General features: G+C 46.8%; 1 protein-coding gene across 17 annotated transcripts in view; it reads right to left on the bottom strand.

Moving 5' to 3' along the window:
* LRMDA (leucine rich melanocyte differentiation associated) overlaps positions 1-19,404 on the bottom strand; it is a 1,127,870-nt gene that overhangs the window by 424,047 nt on the left and 684,419 nt on the right. The window contains exons 1-2 of one of the 17 annotated variants that reach the window (XM_070057887.1): positions 1,004-1,645; positions 703-829 (exon numbers count right to left, since the gene is read on the bottom strand). The exons of the other annotated variants lie outside the window; for them this stretch is intronic. Of the exons in view, the coding sequence (XP_069913988.1) occupies positions 703-829; positions 1,004-1,157 (281 nt within the window). The 5' untranslated portion in view covers positions 1,158-1,645. Of the gene's footprint in view, positions 1-702; positions 830-1,003; positions 1,646-19,404 lie in introns of those variants that run through there. 17 annotated transcript variants of the gene reach the window in all.

The raw sequence follows: 19,404 nt of genomic DNA, 5'->3' as shown, positions 1-19,404 counted from the left end.
ATCATGTCCTGTGACACAGAGGGGCTTAATCAGATGGTCTGCTCTCTCATTAATCATCCTGGGCTCACTCAAACTTCACGGAGAGATTAAAGTTTAGCTCCAATGGCTCCCTGGGCCTTCTGACATCCCACGCTACTCTCTGGCAGTTCACTAAAGGAGGGTCTGGGGTTCCCTTTGCTATGCCAAGTGCAGAGGGACTCCAAGAGTCCGATATCTACAGACAACACAGTATTCTAGAGGAGGAAGCTGACTCTTCCTCCTTGCCCTCCCCTATCCACACAGAGACACAGAAACCAGCACCACATGTAGACGGGACAGCTGGGCATCACAGACCCTCTCCTGTGCAGCAGGGCCACTGAAGACTCCCAGGTGGGACCCATCTCTCCAACCACCCGAAGGAGTCTTCTTCCATACAGAATGACCAGTGAGGACAATTAAACAAAAGAGTCTTTCTGAACAGAATTCTTTAACACGGGCCTGGGAAGGGGTCCCATGCAGGGACGGGCACCACCTCGAGGACGCCACCCCAGAACCGTCGTCACCTGCCACTCCACTGAAACCAGAGCTGCCAGCAAGTCAGAAATAGCCTGGGTCCTTTACCAGTTCTTCCCAGGCCAAAATAAAAATGACTGAAAGGGCCCTCCAAAAACACCCATCACGTGCGAGCCCGCATGCCTTTCAGCTCGGCTGATTCATTCTTACCCTGTTTGCAATCTGCTGAGCTTCAAAGGGGAAAGGAAAAGCAAGTCCCAGCAAAGGCCTGCAGCAAAGGGCTCCTCTCCGAGTATTGGTTTTGTCCTTGCTCCGGGTGCTGTTGACTTTTGCAGCACTGCACGATTATGGGAAACAAGGATAATATTTGCCCTTAGAGCCAGGAAAGAACAAATATTTTATCAACATCTAAATCATCTCTCGGCTGGCAGGGGAGGAGGCGCTGACTGCTCCACTGCACACACGTAAGCTGATGAGGGGAGGGACGGCGGCTGCTAGGGGAGCCTCCTACCTGTGTCAACTTGACCTGTCAATACCTGGGACCACTTGTACCTCAAGGAGCTCTCTCTGTGCAAAGCCAAAAGACTTCTGTCCTTCCAGGCACTGTCCCACGATCCCGGATCCCAGAATAAACAGCCAAAGTTGTCATACTCTGCCTTTTTCATTTCCAAAGGTGGAGGCCCAGCCTGGGACTTGGGAAGGTGGGGTCTTTCTGGGGATATTTTTGGGGTGACGAGGGCTTGCCCTGTTTGTGATGTTTGTTTCCATTCAGGGATCCTCCAGCACTAGCCCAGAAATGACAGTAGGTGGAAACACTATCTCTCATTACACAAAGTATAAATAGTGTAATCTATCAGCGCCGTCAATCACAATGATTGATTACAGGCTGTCATAGAGAAGAGTGACATATTAGAAAAGTTTTGTTAACAATGCCTATTGCTAGTCAGCCTGCCACAGAGGCTGGTGATTAATGTGTTGTCAGCCTGTAATCCCACACCCTTGGCTAATGAGGCAGGAATTTATCATCTTTACAGAGTGGCAGATGTCAGGGAGAAAGGAATCCAAGTGCTGGAAACAATATACTTTTTCTTACTAGGCCTGACAAGTCTGACAGGCCGAAAAAAACCACAAAGCAGCTTTGTATAAGCACCAACTTTAAACGAGGAGCTTTTCATTTGGCATCTTCGCTTTAAATAGTGCTGCACACCAGCCTGGATCCCTCCGAGGAAGAAAGGGAGGGAAAAAAAAAAAAAAGGACAGGAAGAGAGGAGGGCACAACGCCCTGCCCTGCGACCTCTGCACCTCCTTCCCAACAGCCACCTCCGACAGGGGAACGGTTACCATGGTGAACAGACAGGTTTTTTTGGAAGAGAAGCCCAGAGTAACTTTTCGCTTTTACCTGTGAACTTGTGATGGGGGAACAGGGGTGGGGGAGGCTGACCATCCAGTGGAGGGTGTGGGCAGAAGTCTTGTCCATTGCCACTGCCTGAGGGTGACCTTCAGCTGCAGACTTATCTTACTCCCTGGAAACACCGTCCTTTCTGTTACAGACCAGAGATGGGGAGAGAAGGGGCTGCATACGGAACTTTTCATTGGTCGAGAAAGCAACCGAATGCGAGGGGAGGACTTTTTCCGATCACTTTGACCTACGCTCTGGTCTGGTTTTAGATCACTTTCAGGTTTAACTTCCCCCGCCTTCCTTATCTGTCAAACCCCACCTCAAGCTTCCTTTTTTTCATTTGGGGCACTGACTAAACATGCCTGGTGGACAAGGCAATTCAAGTTTGCTTGAAGAGAATTCTCTCTAGAGGCCCTTGTAATAAATGTTTCATCCCTGTGCACCTGCCACCCCTCCCCCACCATTCTCACAATGGAGAAGACCCTCTGAGGCAAGTCTTGGAGCTTCTCAGATATTATGAGATGCTTCTGAATATTCTTACTTGGCCTAGACTGTCCATTCTGTTCCAAATAACTCTTAAATACTACCAACCACAGGAGACAGGCAGTCTTTCCCATGAAGCCTCAGAGATATTTCCAAACTAGGACATTTCTGATGTATCCTGCCCATCCTCAAGCTAGCAGCAGAGAGGCAGAGGAAGAGGGCTGAGTTAAGGAGGTCAAGCTCTGCAGTTTGGAAACCTCTCCATACCAATGCCCTGAGAAGACTTAATGTGTTGCTTATTCTCATGTCAGTTTCCAAGCAAAGGGGTAATCTTAAGTAGCAACATTGTGACAGATGTAATCCTTTTTCAAACACAGATACTTCTGCTAATATAGACAAATGCAAGGGGAGAGAGGAAGAGGGAAAGGGAGAAGGGGAGAGGGGGAGAGACAGTGGGGGTGGGTAGAGAAAGAGAGAAAGGGAGAGAGAAAGCAACTACAGGAGAAAAGTCTGCCTTCTGTCAACAGCACCCTCAGGCTAGAACACACGGCAGAGCATTGAGTAAACTCCGAAAGGCAGTGTCCTGGCATTAAGACTGCACCAGGGTCTCTGGAGCCAGGACACACTCAGTGCAGTGAGAGCTGCTGGGTTTAGCAAGCCAGGAAGCCACGAGCCCAGAAGGGGACCCATGGCAATAGCCGGGTGTCCTGATTCTTCCCCAGCTCCAAGGTGCTGAAGGCTGCGGAGCTAGGGGACCTATCCCTTGGAAGGGCTGGGATCGCAGAGGCAGCTGGCGAGCTGGAGGCTGGGGTGGACGCGCCCCCCCCCCTTCTGCTGCTCTTTGGGGGATTCTGCTAGAGGCGAGCTGAACCCTGATGCTAATCAGGCGGCTCTGAGTGAAGGGTGACAAGGGCCGGCGCCGGCTCCACTCTGCCTGCCCAGGCTGCCAGCCGTCTGGCCACAGATCGAACTCACTGATAAGCAGGGAGCTATGGACACCCCTCTACCCTTATCCTGCAGGCCCCAGGGTGCTCAGAGAGGGGCAGAGCCTGCTGGCAGAATGCAGGGTGCTTGGCGTGGCTCCCCCCAGCCCACCCCTCACTGCTGGGTGCAGACAGAGCCCCCCTGGGGCCAGCTCCTCCACGCCTGCCTCCCGCCTCCCCCTTCCTCGCCAGCTCATGCAGCTTTCATTAACTCCCCTGGCCGGCAATTTCCATCCATTTGACGACAGATTAGAAGTGGAATTCAAAAAGAAAGTCACTTGACCTCCCATAATGTGCTTCTCTTAATTACATTAAAGATTTTCAAATGTGCCTGTACTGGGTTTGACAGGTAAGGTTTTAATCAACTTCACGTGGCCCCTTTTAAGTGCTCCTTGGACTGGTGCGGGAATGCTGGCGTCACCTGTGCTCCCAACGTGGTTCTAATTTAATGGGCTAATTTTGACACGCAGAAAGGATGAGAGCCCACGAAGCCCCCAACTCTTGATGGGAGTGACTTCTAAATGAGGATTAATGCAGCAAGCTGAAGCATGGTTGGAGGTTTATTTTATGGAGGTTGGAGCAAGTAAATAACATTTATCCTTTGTATATGTCTGCATATAATTACAGCAAAGTTTTCTTGTGTGCTAAATTATACAAACTCTTCAAAAGTGGGTGCCTAATGTCTTTTTCTAAAGCTGTGTTATTATTTTGGTCAAAAGTTGTTTACATTAAACAAATTCAATTTACTAAACTTTGACATGTTTGCACAACTGCATGTAATTTATGCTGGAAGCCTGAAACATGACTTTCAAATGAACTTTCTCAGTTCTAACTTGGTGGATTGGGATTTGAACATTTAGGTGTGGTGGTTTGTTCAACCCAGGCTTTGTGGCCAATTGAAGTGGTTTCACTTTACTCTTCCAAAGTCTTCTGTTCATTCCGTGAGTGGGCACTGAGTACAGACTGGTCCAAGGTGGGTGCTGAGGATACAGTGATGAGCACAGAAAAGATGTGGGCTCTGTCCTGAACAGCTTAAAGATTCTGGCCGGCGCCGCGGCTCACTAGGCTAATCCTCTGCCTAGCAGCGCTGGCACACCGGGTTCTAGTCCCGGTTGGGGCGCCGGATTCTGTCCCGGTTGCCCCTCTTCCAGGCCAGCTCTCTGCTGTGGCCCGGGAGTGCAGTGGAGGATGGCCCAGGTGCTTGGGCCCTGCACCCCATGGGAGACCAGGATAAGTACCTGGCTCCTGCCATCGGATCAGCGCGGTGCGCCAGCTGCAGCGCGCCGGCCGCGGCGGCCATTGGAGGGTGAACCAACGGCAAAGGAAGACCTTTCTCTCTGTCTCTCTCTCTCACTGTCCACTCTGCCTGTCAAAAAAAAAAAAAATTATTTAAGATAATAAAGAAACACAATAGTGTGCACAGGTGGGTCACACTGCAGATCAGCAAGAGCTGGGGACAAGCGACTCCTGCTGCTGTCAGGGTCCACAGAAGAGCAGGGTCTGGTCTGGTCTTGGAAGAAGGCTGCCCAGGGCAGGGATAACCTGAGCTGGGATGCAGAAGGGCTATCACGTGTTTGAGACAGGGGAAAACATATCCAAAGGCACGTGGTGGCAGGGAGATGGCACCCCAGGACTACTGAAAATGACAGTGTGGGAGTGTGTATGTGAATGTGAGTGTGTGTATGTGTGACTGTGTGTAGTTAGGGTACGGCAGATTATATGTATGTGACTATTGTGTGTTCAAGTATATTTGAGTATATGTATGCATATGACTATGTCAGAGTACATATGAGGGTGAATATGAGGTTGTGTGAGTATGGATGTGTCTGTGAGGGATACTGATGACCTGACATGGAGCTAGAGATTTGGTAGCAGGCTATGTAAGGTGTAGACCACCACAGAGAATGTGACCTTTCACCAAAAGTTAAGACTAAGCCAGTGCAAGATTTGAAGCAGAAACAGGACCTGTTGTGTCTGTATTTTGCAAAGATCTAAAGAAAGAAGCAGAGGAAATGGCAGGGAGTCAGTACCTGATGGAGACAGATTTGCTGAGAGGCTATTATCCTAGTCTAGAGTTTAAAAAATAAACTCCAGCTGGCGCCATGGTTCAATAGGTTAATCCTCTGCCTGTGGCGCTGGCACACCGGGTTCTAGCCCTGGTCGGGGCGCCAGATTCTGTCCTGGTTGCTCCTCTTCCAGTCCAGCTCTCTTTTGTGGCCCAAGAGTGCAGTGGCAGATGGCCCAAGTCCTTGGGCCCTGCACCCGCATCGGAGACCAGGAGGAAGCACCTGGCTCCTGGCTTTGGATCAGCATGGTGCACTGGCTATAGCGCACCAGCCGCAGCGGCCATTGGAGGGTGAACCAACGGAAAAGGAAGACCTTTCTCTCTCACTGTCCACTCTGCCTGTCAAAAAATAAAAAAATAAAAAATAAACTCCACATGATATGGTTTGAACAACGTAATTCTTCTTGGTTAAGAATAAAAATGGTTGATTTTGAAAAATGGGTGATGGTTAATTTTATGGTGAGAGCTTGGCTGGATTAAGGAACATGTGGTCACCTAGAAATGCATTATTTTGGGCTAGTCTAAGCGGGTATTTCTAAAGGAGATAAGCAAGTCAGAGCTGACTAAGAGGGGAAGACCCAGCCTCAAGGGGGCGAGCACCACGACCTGGCTGCAGGCTGCAGAGACGAACTGCAGAAGGTGAACTGGTCTCTGGCCATGAGAGCTGGTCTCCCACCTTGGCTATCAGCTACCAGCCCCTGGACTCCAGGACTTACACCAGTGGCCCCCTTATTAGCACTCAGGCTTAGGATTTCAAACTGAGAATTACACCCTTGTCTTCCCTGGTTCCGAGATCCTTGGACTTGGACTGAGCCATGCTGTCAACACCCCAGGGTCAGCAGCCTGCAGATGACCTGCCTTGTACCTTCTCAGCTGTGGTATTCAGATGGGCCCATTCCCCTGATAAATTCCCACTTTGTATACATATCTACACATCTCTCTGATTCTGCCTTTCTAGAGACCCTGACTGTGACAGTGAGGGAGTAAAACTGGAGCAATGCTGGGCCTGACTGGTCAACTCCGGTTCCTCACTCACATACCCTCATGGGTGGCAAAGCCATTCCCTGGGATCTTGGGGTCTCTGGAGGAGTGCTGGCTGCATCCATGAGGGCTTTTGAATCATCTGAGACAGGACAAGAAGGCAGAGACAGATGCCACCAGGGATCCCAGAGGACACAACCCGGGTACACGCAGGTACTAGGTAAAACTGAAGGAGTAAGATGTGGCATCGCAAAGGATGCCAGACCTGGTATACTGATGATTTCACCCGAAGGCTCTCTAAGAACTGCAACTTCAAAAAGGGCCATTAGGCATGACTTTTCCTGCAGGCAGCAACCCCCTAAGGGCTTCTCTCCCTTTACTCTGTCACTCCTTCACCAACTTAAGTTCTTTGCCTAAGAAATATAAAGGCATCATGCTTTGGTCATTTCTTCAGACTTCACTGTTGCGAAGATCACTGTGTACATACGAAATGAATAAAACTTTATACTCTTCTCTTCTCAATCAACACTGGAGTCCCAGATCCAGCCAGAGTCCACTAAAGAAATAAAGGGGTTTGTGGGGACCTGTTCCTCTTTCTTTCTGCCCTACAAAATCAGGGAAGTGAATGAAACCACCAAGATAGAAACGATGGAATGAGAAGACAGATCCATGGCTCGGTTTTGAGCTGGTTCAACATTTATTGGCTAGGAAGTTATAGATAAGCCTGCACTGAGAGAGCAGGAGAGGGGCCGGGGAGGGAGGTAGAAAAATCCCAGGGGTCACAAAAGCCAAGACAAGACTGCCTTAGGGGTGAGCAGTAGTTTCCAGCATCTACAAAAGGCCAAGTAACACAAGCACTGAGCAGCCTGCTGGACTCTGCCACATGGCAATCACTGGAGAAGTAAACTAACGGCAGAGCAACGGGACCCAAAGTCCACAGGGATCCAGGCTGGAGAGCCGAAAGTAAAGAAACGGAAATCATCAACAGAGCAGATAAATCTTTTGTTACGCTTGACACTACAAAGGAAAGAGAGAAAGCTGAAGAGGGCTTTGAGTAGAGTGGCTGGTTGTTCACAGGGAGAAGGTCTCAGGTCTCAAAAATCTGATGGGAAAGACTGTATTGCAAAGGAGAAGCCACCGATGCGAGGTAAAGAAGGAAAAGGGGAGTCTGCTTCCTCCAGAGCTGGGGGCAACGGATGGCAATCGTCACGCGGCTGCAGGAGTTGGCTTCAGACAGGAAGAAGGCTTGATTGATTTTGCTGTACATTCCTGGAAGAGAAGTTTTCTCTTGGGAATAGAATGAACATTTATCAGCAGGCCAAACAGTGCCCCCAAAGGATGGAGGCCTTGTCACTGATATTGTTAATTAAGATCATCAAATGTCTTCCTTGAGCTTCATGCAAAGTATTCAGCACTTTAGCAGGATGGGAGAAACATGAGTGTACTTTAAAAAGTTCATGGAAAATGGAATTAAAAGATAAGCTTATTTTGGTAGAAAGAAAAAAATCTTACATGTGTGTGTTTTTCATTTTCAATGCATTTAAAAAAATAGATTTACTTACTTGTTTTAAAGTCAGAGCAACAGAGACTGAGAGAGATTTCTTCTATCTGCTGGTTCAAATGACCGCAGCAGCCAGGGCTAGGCCAGGACAAAGCAGCTGCCAAGAACTCCATCCTGATGGCAGGGGCCCAAATACTTGAGTCATCATCTGCTGCCTTCCCAGGCACTTAAGCAAGAAGCTGGATCAGAAGCAGAGCAGCCTACACTTGAACCACCACTCCCAACATGGGAAGCTACATTGCAAGCAGGAGCTCAGGCTGCTGTGTCATAGCACCGGCACCTGCATGCACTCTTTGAAGGTCCTTCACAGACAGTTGATACCCAGGCCCACTGGACATGTGCTCAGAAGCCCTGTGGTCCTGACATTAAACTGAAGTACATGTCCATTTGGTGAGCAAGAGCTGGCGCCAAGGTTGGTGATGACTGTGGGCTATCTGGATGAGAAGATGGTGTTTTGGTCTGTTTTTCAATTTTTACATCTTTTATATCATTTCAGGAATATGCTGCCCATTGACCAAGAAGTGTCTACAATGGGTATAGGTACACCTGGCCTTGTGGCTGACAAAGAGCAGGTAAAAAGTACAACTGTCAACTATGCGTAACTCACAATTCATTTTGGAGAAATAAGACAAATGTAAAAATAGTAACTCAGAAGAACTTCCAAGATTTAGTGGCAAGGGGCTTGTCAGGGAAGGCTTCTTGGAGGAGGCAAAGCCTAAGCTGTCTGGTAGGTTAAGTAGGATTGGGATTCTTTTCACATTACATACATGCCTAAAACAGAAATGCAATCCCTCCACTCTTGGCCCCAGAAACCACTGGCTCTAGCTGTGTGTGGTGGCACCCACAGCAGGGCTGGGCCAGGGTAGATGCCCAGCAACTGTCCAATGACAGCTCTGTTCACTGGTCAGCTGGATCAGGAACCCAAATACCAAAGGGCATCTCCCCAGCTGTGAGCAGGCCGTCTTCCACCCCAGGCTCAAGTTCTGAACCACTGAGAGGCTGGTACTTCCCCAAGCCTGGAGTAAGTGCTGATCACACTGCCATCTTTCCATCTGGTATCAATTTCTTACTTCTGCAATTCCTTTCGGACTATGGGATAATTCCACCTTATACTGTGGGCGACAAAACTGCCCTTGAGATAAAGACTTAATGATTTTGGCTCAGTCTCTGCCTACAAAAGACTCTTTTTCCTCCAGGGGAGAAATCCCCAAGGACACTGTACAAGCAAGAACCAGACCATCAGCATGAACACAAGTGGGCCAATGAAGAATGTTAAAGAAGGGTGTGTTTAATGGGCAGTGCCAGAGGGGCCACAAAGACACCTGCAGGCTTCCACAGATCGGCATATGGGGAAGCTGTTAGCACCCCTAGGGCTGATGGAGGTGGGGGAGGAGGCAGAGGTAAGAGACCTGGGAACTGGAGCAAGGTGGGCAGGTACTGTCTCCCTCCTCCTGGGAGTGAGAGGTAACTTGCACAAGTGAGCAGCAGATACACAAGAGGTGATGTCACTGCCTTCTACAAACAGAGACAGCTTCTAGTCTGGCCTCCGAAGGCCCAGACTTCCCCGAGTGGGCTTCCTGAGGCCCTGACTTGGGGGCACAGAACACAAGGCCATCATCTCTTCTGCACCCAAACCAGTGGCTCTCCACTTTGGTGCCTGGGTTGGTGGCACTGGTCTCACCTGGAAACCTGCAAGAAATGCCAGGGCCATGCCAACCCCAAACGCTCCGGGGGTAGGCTCAGCAAACTGCTCTGACAGGCCATGCGAGCTGCAGTTCCAGAACCGTGACTGAGCGCACAGAATTTCTCTGAAAAGACATCTAATGAGCAACACCTGGAAGGGGGTGGGTCCAGCCCAGCCAAGGCAACAGCTCAGCTGTGTGCGGGCCCACGCCCCACCTTCCCCCTGCTAAGGAAGGTCCAGGATCCAGGAAGCGGGGAGACTCTGGTGAAAGATCAATGCCTGGAATAAGCCCTGTGCAACTCTCGCTGCATCCGGGCAGAAATAGCTGCTCTGGGACTCCGGGCGGGGGGCAGGGAGGCTATTTCAGAATGATGGAGTCTCTGTTACCAGCAGCCCCTGCCTCTGAGGGCTCTCTCCCTGCTCTGGCAGAAGAATGGACATGATCACGACTCCGCTACAACTAACACCACTGGGAGATGATGTATTTCTGCTAATGGCACCTTCTGTCGCTGCCGAGGAGCTGCTCCAGCTTCCGCTTGTCCCGCAGAGAATCTGGCAGCCTCCAGAAGATGTAATAGAGACCTGAGGACATTTGGAAGACGCACGACACAGGAAGGGTGTTTTCAATTTGATTTACCTTCCATCTCCTACAAGGAGCCGATGGTTAGTACCACACTGCATCACAAGCCCAGCACGCACCCAGAGTGGGCCTGGGGGAGGCCAAATAACCCTTGTCAAGCCCAGGAAGGACGATCGCACGGGTGCTTAGGTCTGGCTCTTCCAAAAGCAACAATAACTGAGAATTAGCTTAAATACAGCAGGAGGGATGCACAATGGAATTGGGGAATGACACAGATATTTTATGGTTAGAGACCCACGGGGGTTCCCATCCACTGCCTGAAGAACAAATAGTTTGTGAATTCGTTCCCTGTATGCTACTGACAGCCTGACAGTGAAAGCAATTATTTGGGGGTTAAGGAAGACCTTAAGCTTTTAAGTATAGTGGGCGAGAATACCAAGGAAGCTTAGGTTTCTAGTGCACAAATGTACCATCCAGAAAACAGGATACCTCTTAAATGTCAGACATGCACATTTACTCACAGGCACTGATAACTACTGAAAGCTAAAGAATTATTTCAACTGGAGGTCACATTGGTGTCAACAAGACTTGCATTTACTCATTCAACAAACGCCCACTGGGCCCTGTATTCATTTTCTGGGGCCATGGCAACAGATGACTGCAAATGTGGTGGCTTAAAACCACAGAATCGTATGTTCTCTCACAGTTCTGCAGGCCCAGTGTATGAAAGCAAGGAGCCGGCAGGACAGCACTCCTTACAAAGGCTCCAAGAGAGAATCTGTCCTTGTCTCCTCCAGCTTCAACTGACTCAAGGCATTCCCGGGCTTGGAGCTACAAAACTCCAGTCTCCGAGGTCTTCTCATGGTCTTCTCTCCTATGCCTATGTCTATTTCCCTTCCTCTTCTCTTATAAGGACCTGGCATTGAATTTGGGACCCACCCTTATCCAAGAAGATTTCATTTTGGGCTCCTGAACTTATCGCTTTTTCCCAAATAAGGTCATATGCACAGGTTCCAGGAGGACCTATCCTTCGGGGGCGGGTGGTTCACTCTATTATAGGCATTTATAATGAACTTGGCATTGTTCTAGGAGTCTGGGATACATCCATGGGAAAAAAAAAATTACAGAACTCCTCACCTGGTGAAGCTTAAATTCTAGTGGGAGGAAAGTGATGATAAATACTAAGGTTAATAAGTTAGATGCAGTTTCTTAAAAAGTAGTGTTCTGAGAACAGAGAATGGAGAGCCTGGCTAAAAGGGCTGAGATGATACTGGTGGGGGTGAGTGCAACTGGCAGCATTAAGTGTAATGGTTCACACGAGCCTCATTGCAAAGGTGAAAGTCTAGTAAAGACCTAGAAAAAGTAAATTGGCCAAATGGATTTCTGAGAGGAGGCTTTAAGGCAAATAGAATAGAGAAAAAGGCCCTAGGGCAGGAGCTTGCTTGGTGTATTCTAGAAACTGAAGCAAGGCCATGTGGTTGGAACAGAGTGAGAAGCAGGCATGTGGGAGAAGGGAAGCCAGAGACATGAGACAGGGCAAATGAGAGGCCAGGGAACCGAGAGGCCTACGTGGGCTTCCATGTAAGGGGTGGCCCTTTCACCTTTCCATCTGTCTACTCATTTATTCAAACATTCAGCCCGTTTCCATGACCCTGACAAGAGAAAGGTCTTCCTTCGCTGTTGGTTCATCCTCCAATGGCCGCCGCGGCCAGTGTGCTGCGGCCGGCACACCGCGCTGATCTGACGGCAGGAGTCAGGTGCGTATCCTGGTCTCCCGTGGGGTGCGGGGCCCAAGCACTTGGGCCATCTGCCACTGCACTCCCTGGCCACAGCAGAGAGCTGGTCTGGAAGAGGGGCAACCAGGACAGAATCCGGCGCCCCAACCAGAACTAGAACCTGGTGTGCCAGAGCCGCAAGGCGGAGGATTAGCCTAGTGAGCCGCGGCGCCAGCCCGGTGAACAGCTTTTAACCCCAGGGCAGATACCAGGCTGCACTTTGTTGAGACAGCCTCAGTTCTGATAGGAAACACACGGCCATTCTGCTGTGACTAATCAGAAGACACAAATCATCTGCTTCAGTCTGGGAAAAGGACTCGGGTTTATTGACACATCATTCCCACGACCTGAAAGAACCAAAAGGGCTGAAAATGTGTTCCCCATTCTCCGGAAGTCAGGAAAGCGACAGACTCCATCAGCTGCTCTCGTTTCAAACTCCACCACAGGAAAAGCCCTAGTGGTTCTGCACCCCACACCTGCTGTTAGAGGACAAAGACCTCAGGGTCAGAACATCAGAGGCCCCAGAGGCCAGGACTGTGAGGGGCCTCTCCCGTAAGCTACCTGCAGCATCTCCTGTCATGGGAAACTCACTACCTCTCAAAGGACCTCTGACTGTTAAAAACAACCCACCCTTTACCTGGCTGGATTTTGCCAAGGCGTGTCTTCCATCTAAGGGAGTCACGGAGTTGATTTTTAAAAAGTCCTAAAGGAGAACCCAGAAGTTTCCTAAGGGAAGTCACAAAGGTGACTGGGTGAGAAGAGTCGCAAGAGAAGCTCCTTGCCTTTCTCATTTCAGTAGTGAAAAATCAAGGCTCTCTGGGAACACTGAACTCAAAGAGGGATGTGGTGAAACATCGTACAGTCAGAAGTGGACAGCAAGCAATTCCACTCCCAGATACTTACTAAAAAGAACCCAAAACAGGTACCCAAACAAGTACATATAGAAGCATGACCACAGCAATGCCAATCATAATGACCAAAAAGTAGAAACATCTCAAAGGCCCATTCGAGGATGAATGGATAAACAGACTGTGGTATATCTAGAGAGCAGAATGTTATTCAGCCATAAAAAGGGATGAAATCATGACACATGCTACAATGTGAGTTCGCCTTGCAAACATTATGTATGCTATGTGGAAGAAGCCACACACAAAACATCATGGAAATCTCCATTTACAATAAATATATAATTTTATAATTATGTTTATATATTTCTAAGAAATAGATAAATCCACAGAAACAGAATTCAAATTAGTACTTTGGAGTAGAGAGGAATGGAAGGACACTGCTTAAAGAGTAAGGGGATTTATTTTGGACTAATGGAAATGTTTGGATCTAGAGTGAGGTGCTTTTGCATTAAACTGTGATTACACTAAGTTGCACTGAACAAAATTTCATTTGAAAATGGTTAATGTATATGGATTTCACCTCAATAATTAGCTTTTTAAAGATTTATTTTAGTTATTTGAAAGAAGAGTTACGGAGAGAGATTTTCCATCCACTGGTTCATTTTCTTAATGGCTGCAATGAACAGGGCTCAGTCAAGCCAAAGCCAGGAGCCTGCAACTCCTTCTGGATCTCCCACACGGGTGGCAGGAACCCAGCTACTTGGGCCATCTTCCACTGCTTTCCCGGACCATTAGCAGGGAGTTGAATCAGAAGTGGAGCAGCCAGGACTTGAACTAGAGCTCATACGGGATGCCAGCGTAACATCCCTCTGCTTCACCTACTGTGTCACAATGTGGCCTCAATAAGTATTTTTTGAAGGGAGGGAGGGCTGCCAGTAGGGTGAGTCCAGATATAGTCAGCAAATTCTGCTGTACTAGAATTTTGATTGGAAAGCTGTAAACCTAACAAGAGAAAGCCAGGTTTACTACCAGGTAACAAATCCAGAGACCTAATTACACCAAGAGGTGGCAGAGAATGAAAAGATAAATCAGCTCAGGAAGGTACAGGCCAGCAATTCTTAAACAACCAGTAGTGATTGCTTTGAATTAAATTTCCAATTCATCATAAACCAGCACTTCTGTAAAATAAAAATGAATTACTAGGTCTTCTGGCTTCCTCACAGAAAGTAGAAACCCGTAAAGAAAATAACCCATGCACTAAGAATAAGAAAAACCTGGATAATTTGCAAAACCATCACTGTTTTTGATGAGAGCAGGGAACTGAGGCAGTAGAAAGAAGTGGCGGCTTCAATGTCCTATCAATTAGATAAGGAGAATTCAGCGAAATTTCCCAAAGATACCTGGAGACCAGGTATGGGCTAGTAGAAGAGAACAGAGTCACCGGGAGTTGCAGAGACAGCAGGGTTAACACCCACTGTTCTTCAAGAATCTCTCTCTCTGCTGGCAGAGACAGACTGGAGGCAGGACTTGAGTCCAGCGAACGCTGTCCCCTGTGGTGAAGCCCAGAGGAAGGGGTGGATTCTGTGAAAGGCTCAGAACTTCTCACCATCCTTCTTCCCTCAAAGAACAAAAGTTTTAATCACCTGGAGAAGAGGCAGCATGTGCTGTGCTGGTGATGCTCTGTATCTGGGGACGGTGTGGAAGAACTGAAACCTTCAGCCCCGGGGCCGGCGCTGTGGCATAGCAGGTAAAGCTGCCGCCTGCAGTGCCAGCACCCCATATGGGTGCTGCTTTGAGTCCCGGCTGCTCCACTTCTGACCCAACTCTCTGCTATGGCCTGGGAAAGCAGTAGAAAATGGCCGAAGGCTTTGGGCCCCTGCACCCACATGGGAGACCCAGAAGAAGCTCCTGGCTCCTGGCTTCGGCTCAGCTCAGATCTAGCCATTGCAGTCATTTGGGGAGTGAACCAGTGGAATGGAAGACCCCTCTCTCTCTGGCTCTACCTCTCTCTGCAACTCTTTCAAATAAATAAAATAATTATTTAAAAAAATATACAATATAGTGATCAAGACAATGTGATACTGATGAAAGGAGAAACCCACCAATGAATGACACAGGAGACAGAACAGAGATAGGCCCCACCTGGATATAGCCAACACTGGCAAAGGTGCAAAGGTAAATATATAGAAAAAGGTAAACCTTTTCCACAAACGCAGCTGAAACAATTTGATGCCTCTATGCAAAAAAAAAAAAAAAAAAAACAGTGACTATACAAGTCACCATATAAAATAATACCTCAAAATGGATCACACTTAAATGTAAAACCTAGAGCTATATGACAAGAGAAAATATTTGATCTTACATTAGCCAATATTTCTTAGATACCATGTCAAAACTATAGTCTCCTAACAAAATTGATAAATTGGACCTCATCAAAATGTAAAATACATGCTTCTCAAAAATACAGCTAATAAAATCAAAACAGAAGTCACAGAGATAAAAAGTTTTCAAAACACATATTTGATAAATGTCTTATTCCTGGATTATATACATAAATTTCAAAACTCAACAAAAAGAAATCAAATAGCTCAACATTTTAAAGGGATAAAAGCTAGGAATAGACTTTAATCAAGATGTGTGAATAGTAAAAACCACAGAGAAGTATTCAACATTGTTAATCACTAAGGAAATGCAAATTATGACCACAATGAATTCCACTACACATCTCCTCAAACAGCAAAAATCAAAACCAAAAGGAGACATTGACAATAACAAATTAGGGCAACTAAATAACAACAGAACTTCCATATATTGCTCCAAGCAATGCAAAATGGCAAACCACTTTGGAATTCTTAAACAGAAAAAAGAAACACTTATTATGAGACTCAGCAGTGGTACCACCACATAGTCCAGCCCTCTGTATCCGAGGGTTCCACGTGGATGACTTCAACCAATAACAAATAGAAAATATTTGGAAAGTAAGTCTTTACTAAACACATGCACACTTTTTTCCTTGTCATTATTCCCTAAACAATACAGCACAATAACTACTTAGATAACATTTACACTATATTAGACATTATAAAAAATCCAGACATGGTTTTAAACATACTTTAGAAATCTCCTACCTGTGTTAGAAAACGGTCGTGAGCACCTGCAGACTTCGATATGTGCAAGGGGTCCTGGAACCAATCCCCCCTGGATACCCAGAAACAACCATGTTTACTCAAAAGAAATGAAAATACATGTCCACACATAAATTCCATGTTCACACAAAAACTACACACATGTTATCAGCAGCTTTATTCATCATCATCAAAGCTTGGGAATAACCTAACAGCCCAGCACTTATGAATGAATTCACAAACAGTGGCACATCCATACAGAGGAATACTTCTGATACATGCAACCACATGGGTGAATCCCATGCATTATCAGACTCTAAACTCCACACTGTATCATTTCATTTACTCTAAAAAGGCAAACCTTTGGCAACAAACTTTGCATCAGGATTGCCAGAAAGTGAGAATGGTGGGAATGATTGACCATGAAGGGACAGATAATGATTTACTTGGGAGATAACCGATCTGTATCTTGATTGCTATGGTAAGCAGCAGACCTCACATGTTTGTCCAAACTCATGGAGTTCTATGCTAAAAGGGTGAATTTTATTCTATACAAATTGTTCCTCAATAAATCTGACTTTAATAAAGTAGACCTCTAGTTTTCTCCTTAGTATTGCCTTTGAAAGAAATCCACGAAGTGAAAGAAAGAAAAGGCAATGGAAAAATAATACACACTGTGTGTTTCACAGTCCCTCTCAGGGTATGAGAGGCTGAAGTACACTGTGTATAAAAACCAACTTTCCCGACAGTTCCTTCTTCTGTGCAGATGAGCATTAAATATGTAATATTTTTGCATTAAAACCATTTATAAAACGAATCACTAAATATGAGAATATTAATCCCTTCAGAATTTCTGAAGGCTCACTGGGAATTCCTGTCCTTACCGTCTGACTCTGGATCTGGTGCCAGTCCATGAACAACCCTCGCTAGTACTGACATAGATACCATCCTGAAGCGGCAATGTCATCAATTAACAATAAACAATGATGCCTAACAGTATAAGGTACCACGCAGTACTTCATTGTTATTAAATTCATCTCTGCCCTTTTAGTACATGTAGTGTTCCTGAGCAAAGTAGTACATGAAACACAATCCTAACTTCACTTAATATATCTTTCACATCTACAGAAATAAAATTTTAGCAGTTCATAAATCAAAATGTGAATAGCTGCCATTTCCAAATAGATTGGCTATATTTAAGTCTAATTTTTTCATTGGTATTTATTTTCTACTTTACCTATAGTACACACACATTACGTACATAAAGGAACAGAAGTCTCTAGCAAGTGGACGGGCAGATTTGGAGTCCATCTCACCATTTCAGAGGTCAGCCTCTCCAAAGACCTATGGCCCCTCTCACAACATGTCAGCAGCAGTTCCTAGGACCAGACTCTGGAACCAACTCCCAAAAGAAGCATTTTTCATTTCACACTCAACATCCATTACATCCTTACGTGGTGTGCAGTACCATACCAGGTACTACAGAGGACACAGAAGGATGTGAGACAGAGGCTGGCATGGTGTACAGTTCCTGGGAAGGCAGAGGAAGAGGATCCATGTGCTTAGTCCCCTGCCACTACATGCGAGACCTGTATGGAGTTTCTGGCTCCTGGCTTCAGCCTGGCCCAGACCTGGCTATTGTGGCCATTTGGAAGGTGAACTAATACAGGGAAGATTCTTTCTTTCACTAACTCTTTGTCACTGTGTTTCCAAACAAATAAATAAATCTTTTTTAAAAAGTATGTGACAAAGAGTATGGCTTCAAAACTTCTGAGTGCACAGTGCTTCAAGTGTCTCCCAAGTTTTTGTTTGTTTGTTTGTTTATAGAGCACTCAGAGACAAAAGGAAATACCCAACTGTCCCATTTTATCTAAGAACTTAGTAAGTACTTGCGTCCTAATACCTAAGTAGCCATTTGATAAAGTAATAGGCATAAATTGAAAGAAAGCCTTTTTGTCTCAGTCATCAAAGCTCACACTTACATACTGAGGAAGTGTGTGCACCTGCTGAATCCAACACACTTTTCTAAACTTTGGAAACTTCCTATTAGTCTCTGCCACCTGCACTTCCTGTTCCACACAGATTTCCTACTAGCTTATGACATAGCTACCCAAAATAATGCAACTTTTCAAAGACATGTTATTCTTTAAAAACCAGCATAATCTAATGCTGAAATTGAGAACTACCTGAGCTGGGATTTCACATGGCATCTGTCAGATGTCGCATGTCACTGTGTTGTCTTCCAACAGTCAGAACCTCCTGCAGCATCCTGCAGGTGCTGCAGCACTCTGGGGAGGCTTGGCACATAGGCTGGGAGTGATGGGACTGCAGGGAGGAGACGGAGATTGAGTATGAGGAGGGCTCCTAAGCAGGGGAGGTGGGAGCATCCAGGAGGCTCGGAAAAGTAGGCATCAAGGTCAGCCTTTGGCTTCTGCAAGTATTGCAGCTCCTATCTCACTAGTTTATGATTGTAGCTAGGATCTGCTTATCAGATCCTGCACTGCAGACCCTCTATAACTCAAGGCAATTTCAGGATTACCAGTTTTGACCACCCCAGTTTACCTGCAGGGTGAGAATGTCCTCAAATATGTCCCATGACTCATTAACCAGGGGAAGTTATTTAAGTGAACACTAGCTAACCATTGACCAAGGTCACCATTTAACCTTCAGAGGAAAGTGACCCTTGACTGCCTGCGTACAGCCAATTGTGCCACAGGCCCTGGAAATGCCAGCATCCCACTCCTGAAATATGTCCTAGGACTGCCTGGCTCAGGGCCCAGAGAAGCCAAGCAAGTGTCAGGAGGCAGTCAAAGAGGGACTTTAAGGACAAAGAGAATTCCAGAGAGCAAGGACCAGTTCATAGCAAAGAAAGTACATTAGGGTGATAGCCCTGGTATAGGAAGAACAAGGCTGGGCACCCCTAGAGGCCTGTGACCGAGCTGCCCAATGCCTTTGCAGACTACCAGGCTAACAAGGAGTGAGGTGCACAGATGCCCAGGCAATAACCTTCCAGTTGGCTCCAAACTCACCTGCTCCAGGACACCCCAGCTGCTTTTTGACCCTTCACATAAAGGCATGCAGAGGAACTGGAGAGAATGCAGCCCATGGACAAAGGGATGTGAATCAATCTTTATGAAGAAAGCTTACTAAGCCTAAGCTCAGCTCAGAGGGCAGTCTACGTAAAACTCACCAAACAAAGATCTCACACACACACACACACACACACACACATATATGCACACATGCATGCGCACACACACACAACCAGACTTTTTTCTAGAGAGCCATTTGGGGTACATTTCTGAATTATCAGGTAGCATTTCTTGAGTACTTGCTATTATACAACACTTAGCTTGGAAGTTATCTGACAGCGGAGCAAAACAGACTCAACACTTCCTGTGTTCAAAGTCATACAGCAAGCAAACGAG

This window comes from Oryctolagus cuniculus, chromosome 15 (assembly GCF_964237555.1).
Source record: "Oryctolagus cuniculus chromosome 15, mOryCun1.1, whole genome shotgun sequence".
In the NCBI taxonomy this organism is placed as follows: domain Eukaryota; kingdom Metazoa; phylum Chordata; class Mammalia; order Lagomorpha; family Leporidae; genus Oryctolagus; species Oryctolagus cuniculus.
The sequence above is the reverse complement of the archived record's forward strand: the minus strand, read 5'-3'. Positions and strand labels throughout refer to the sequence as shown.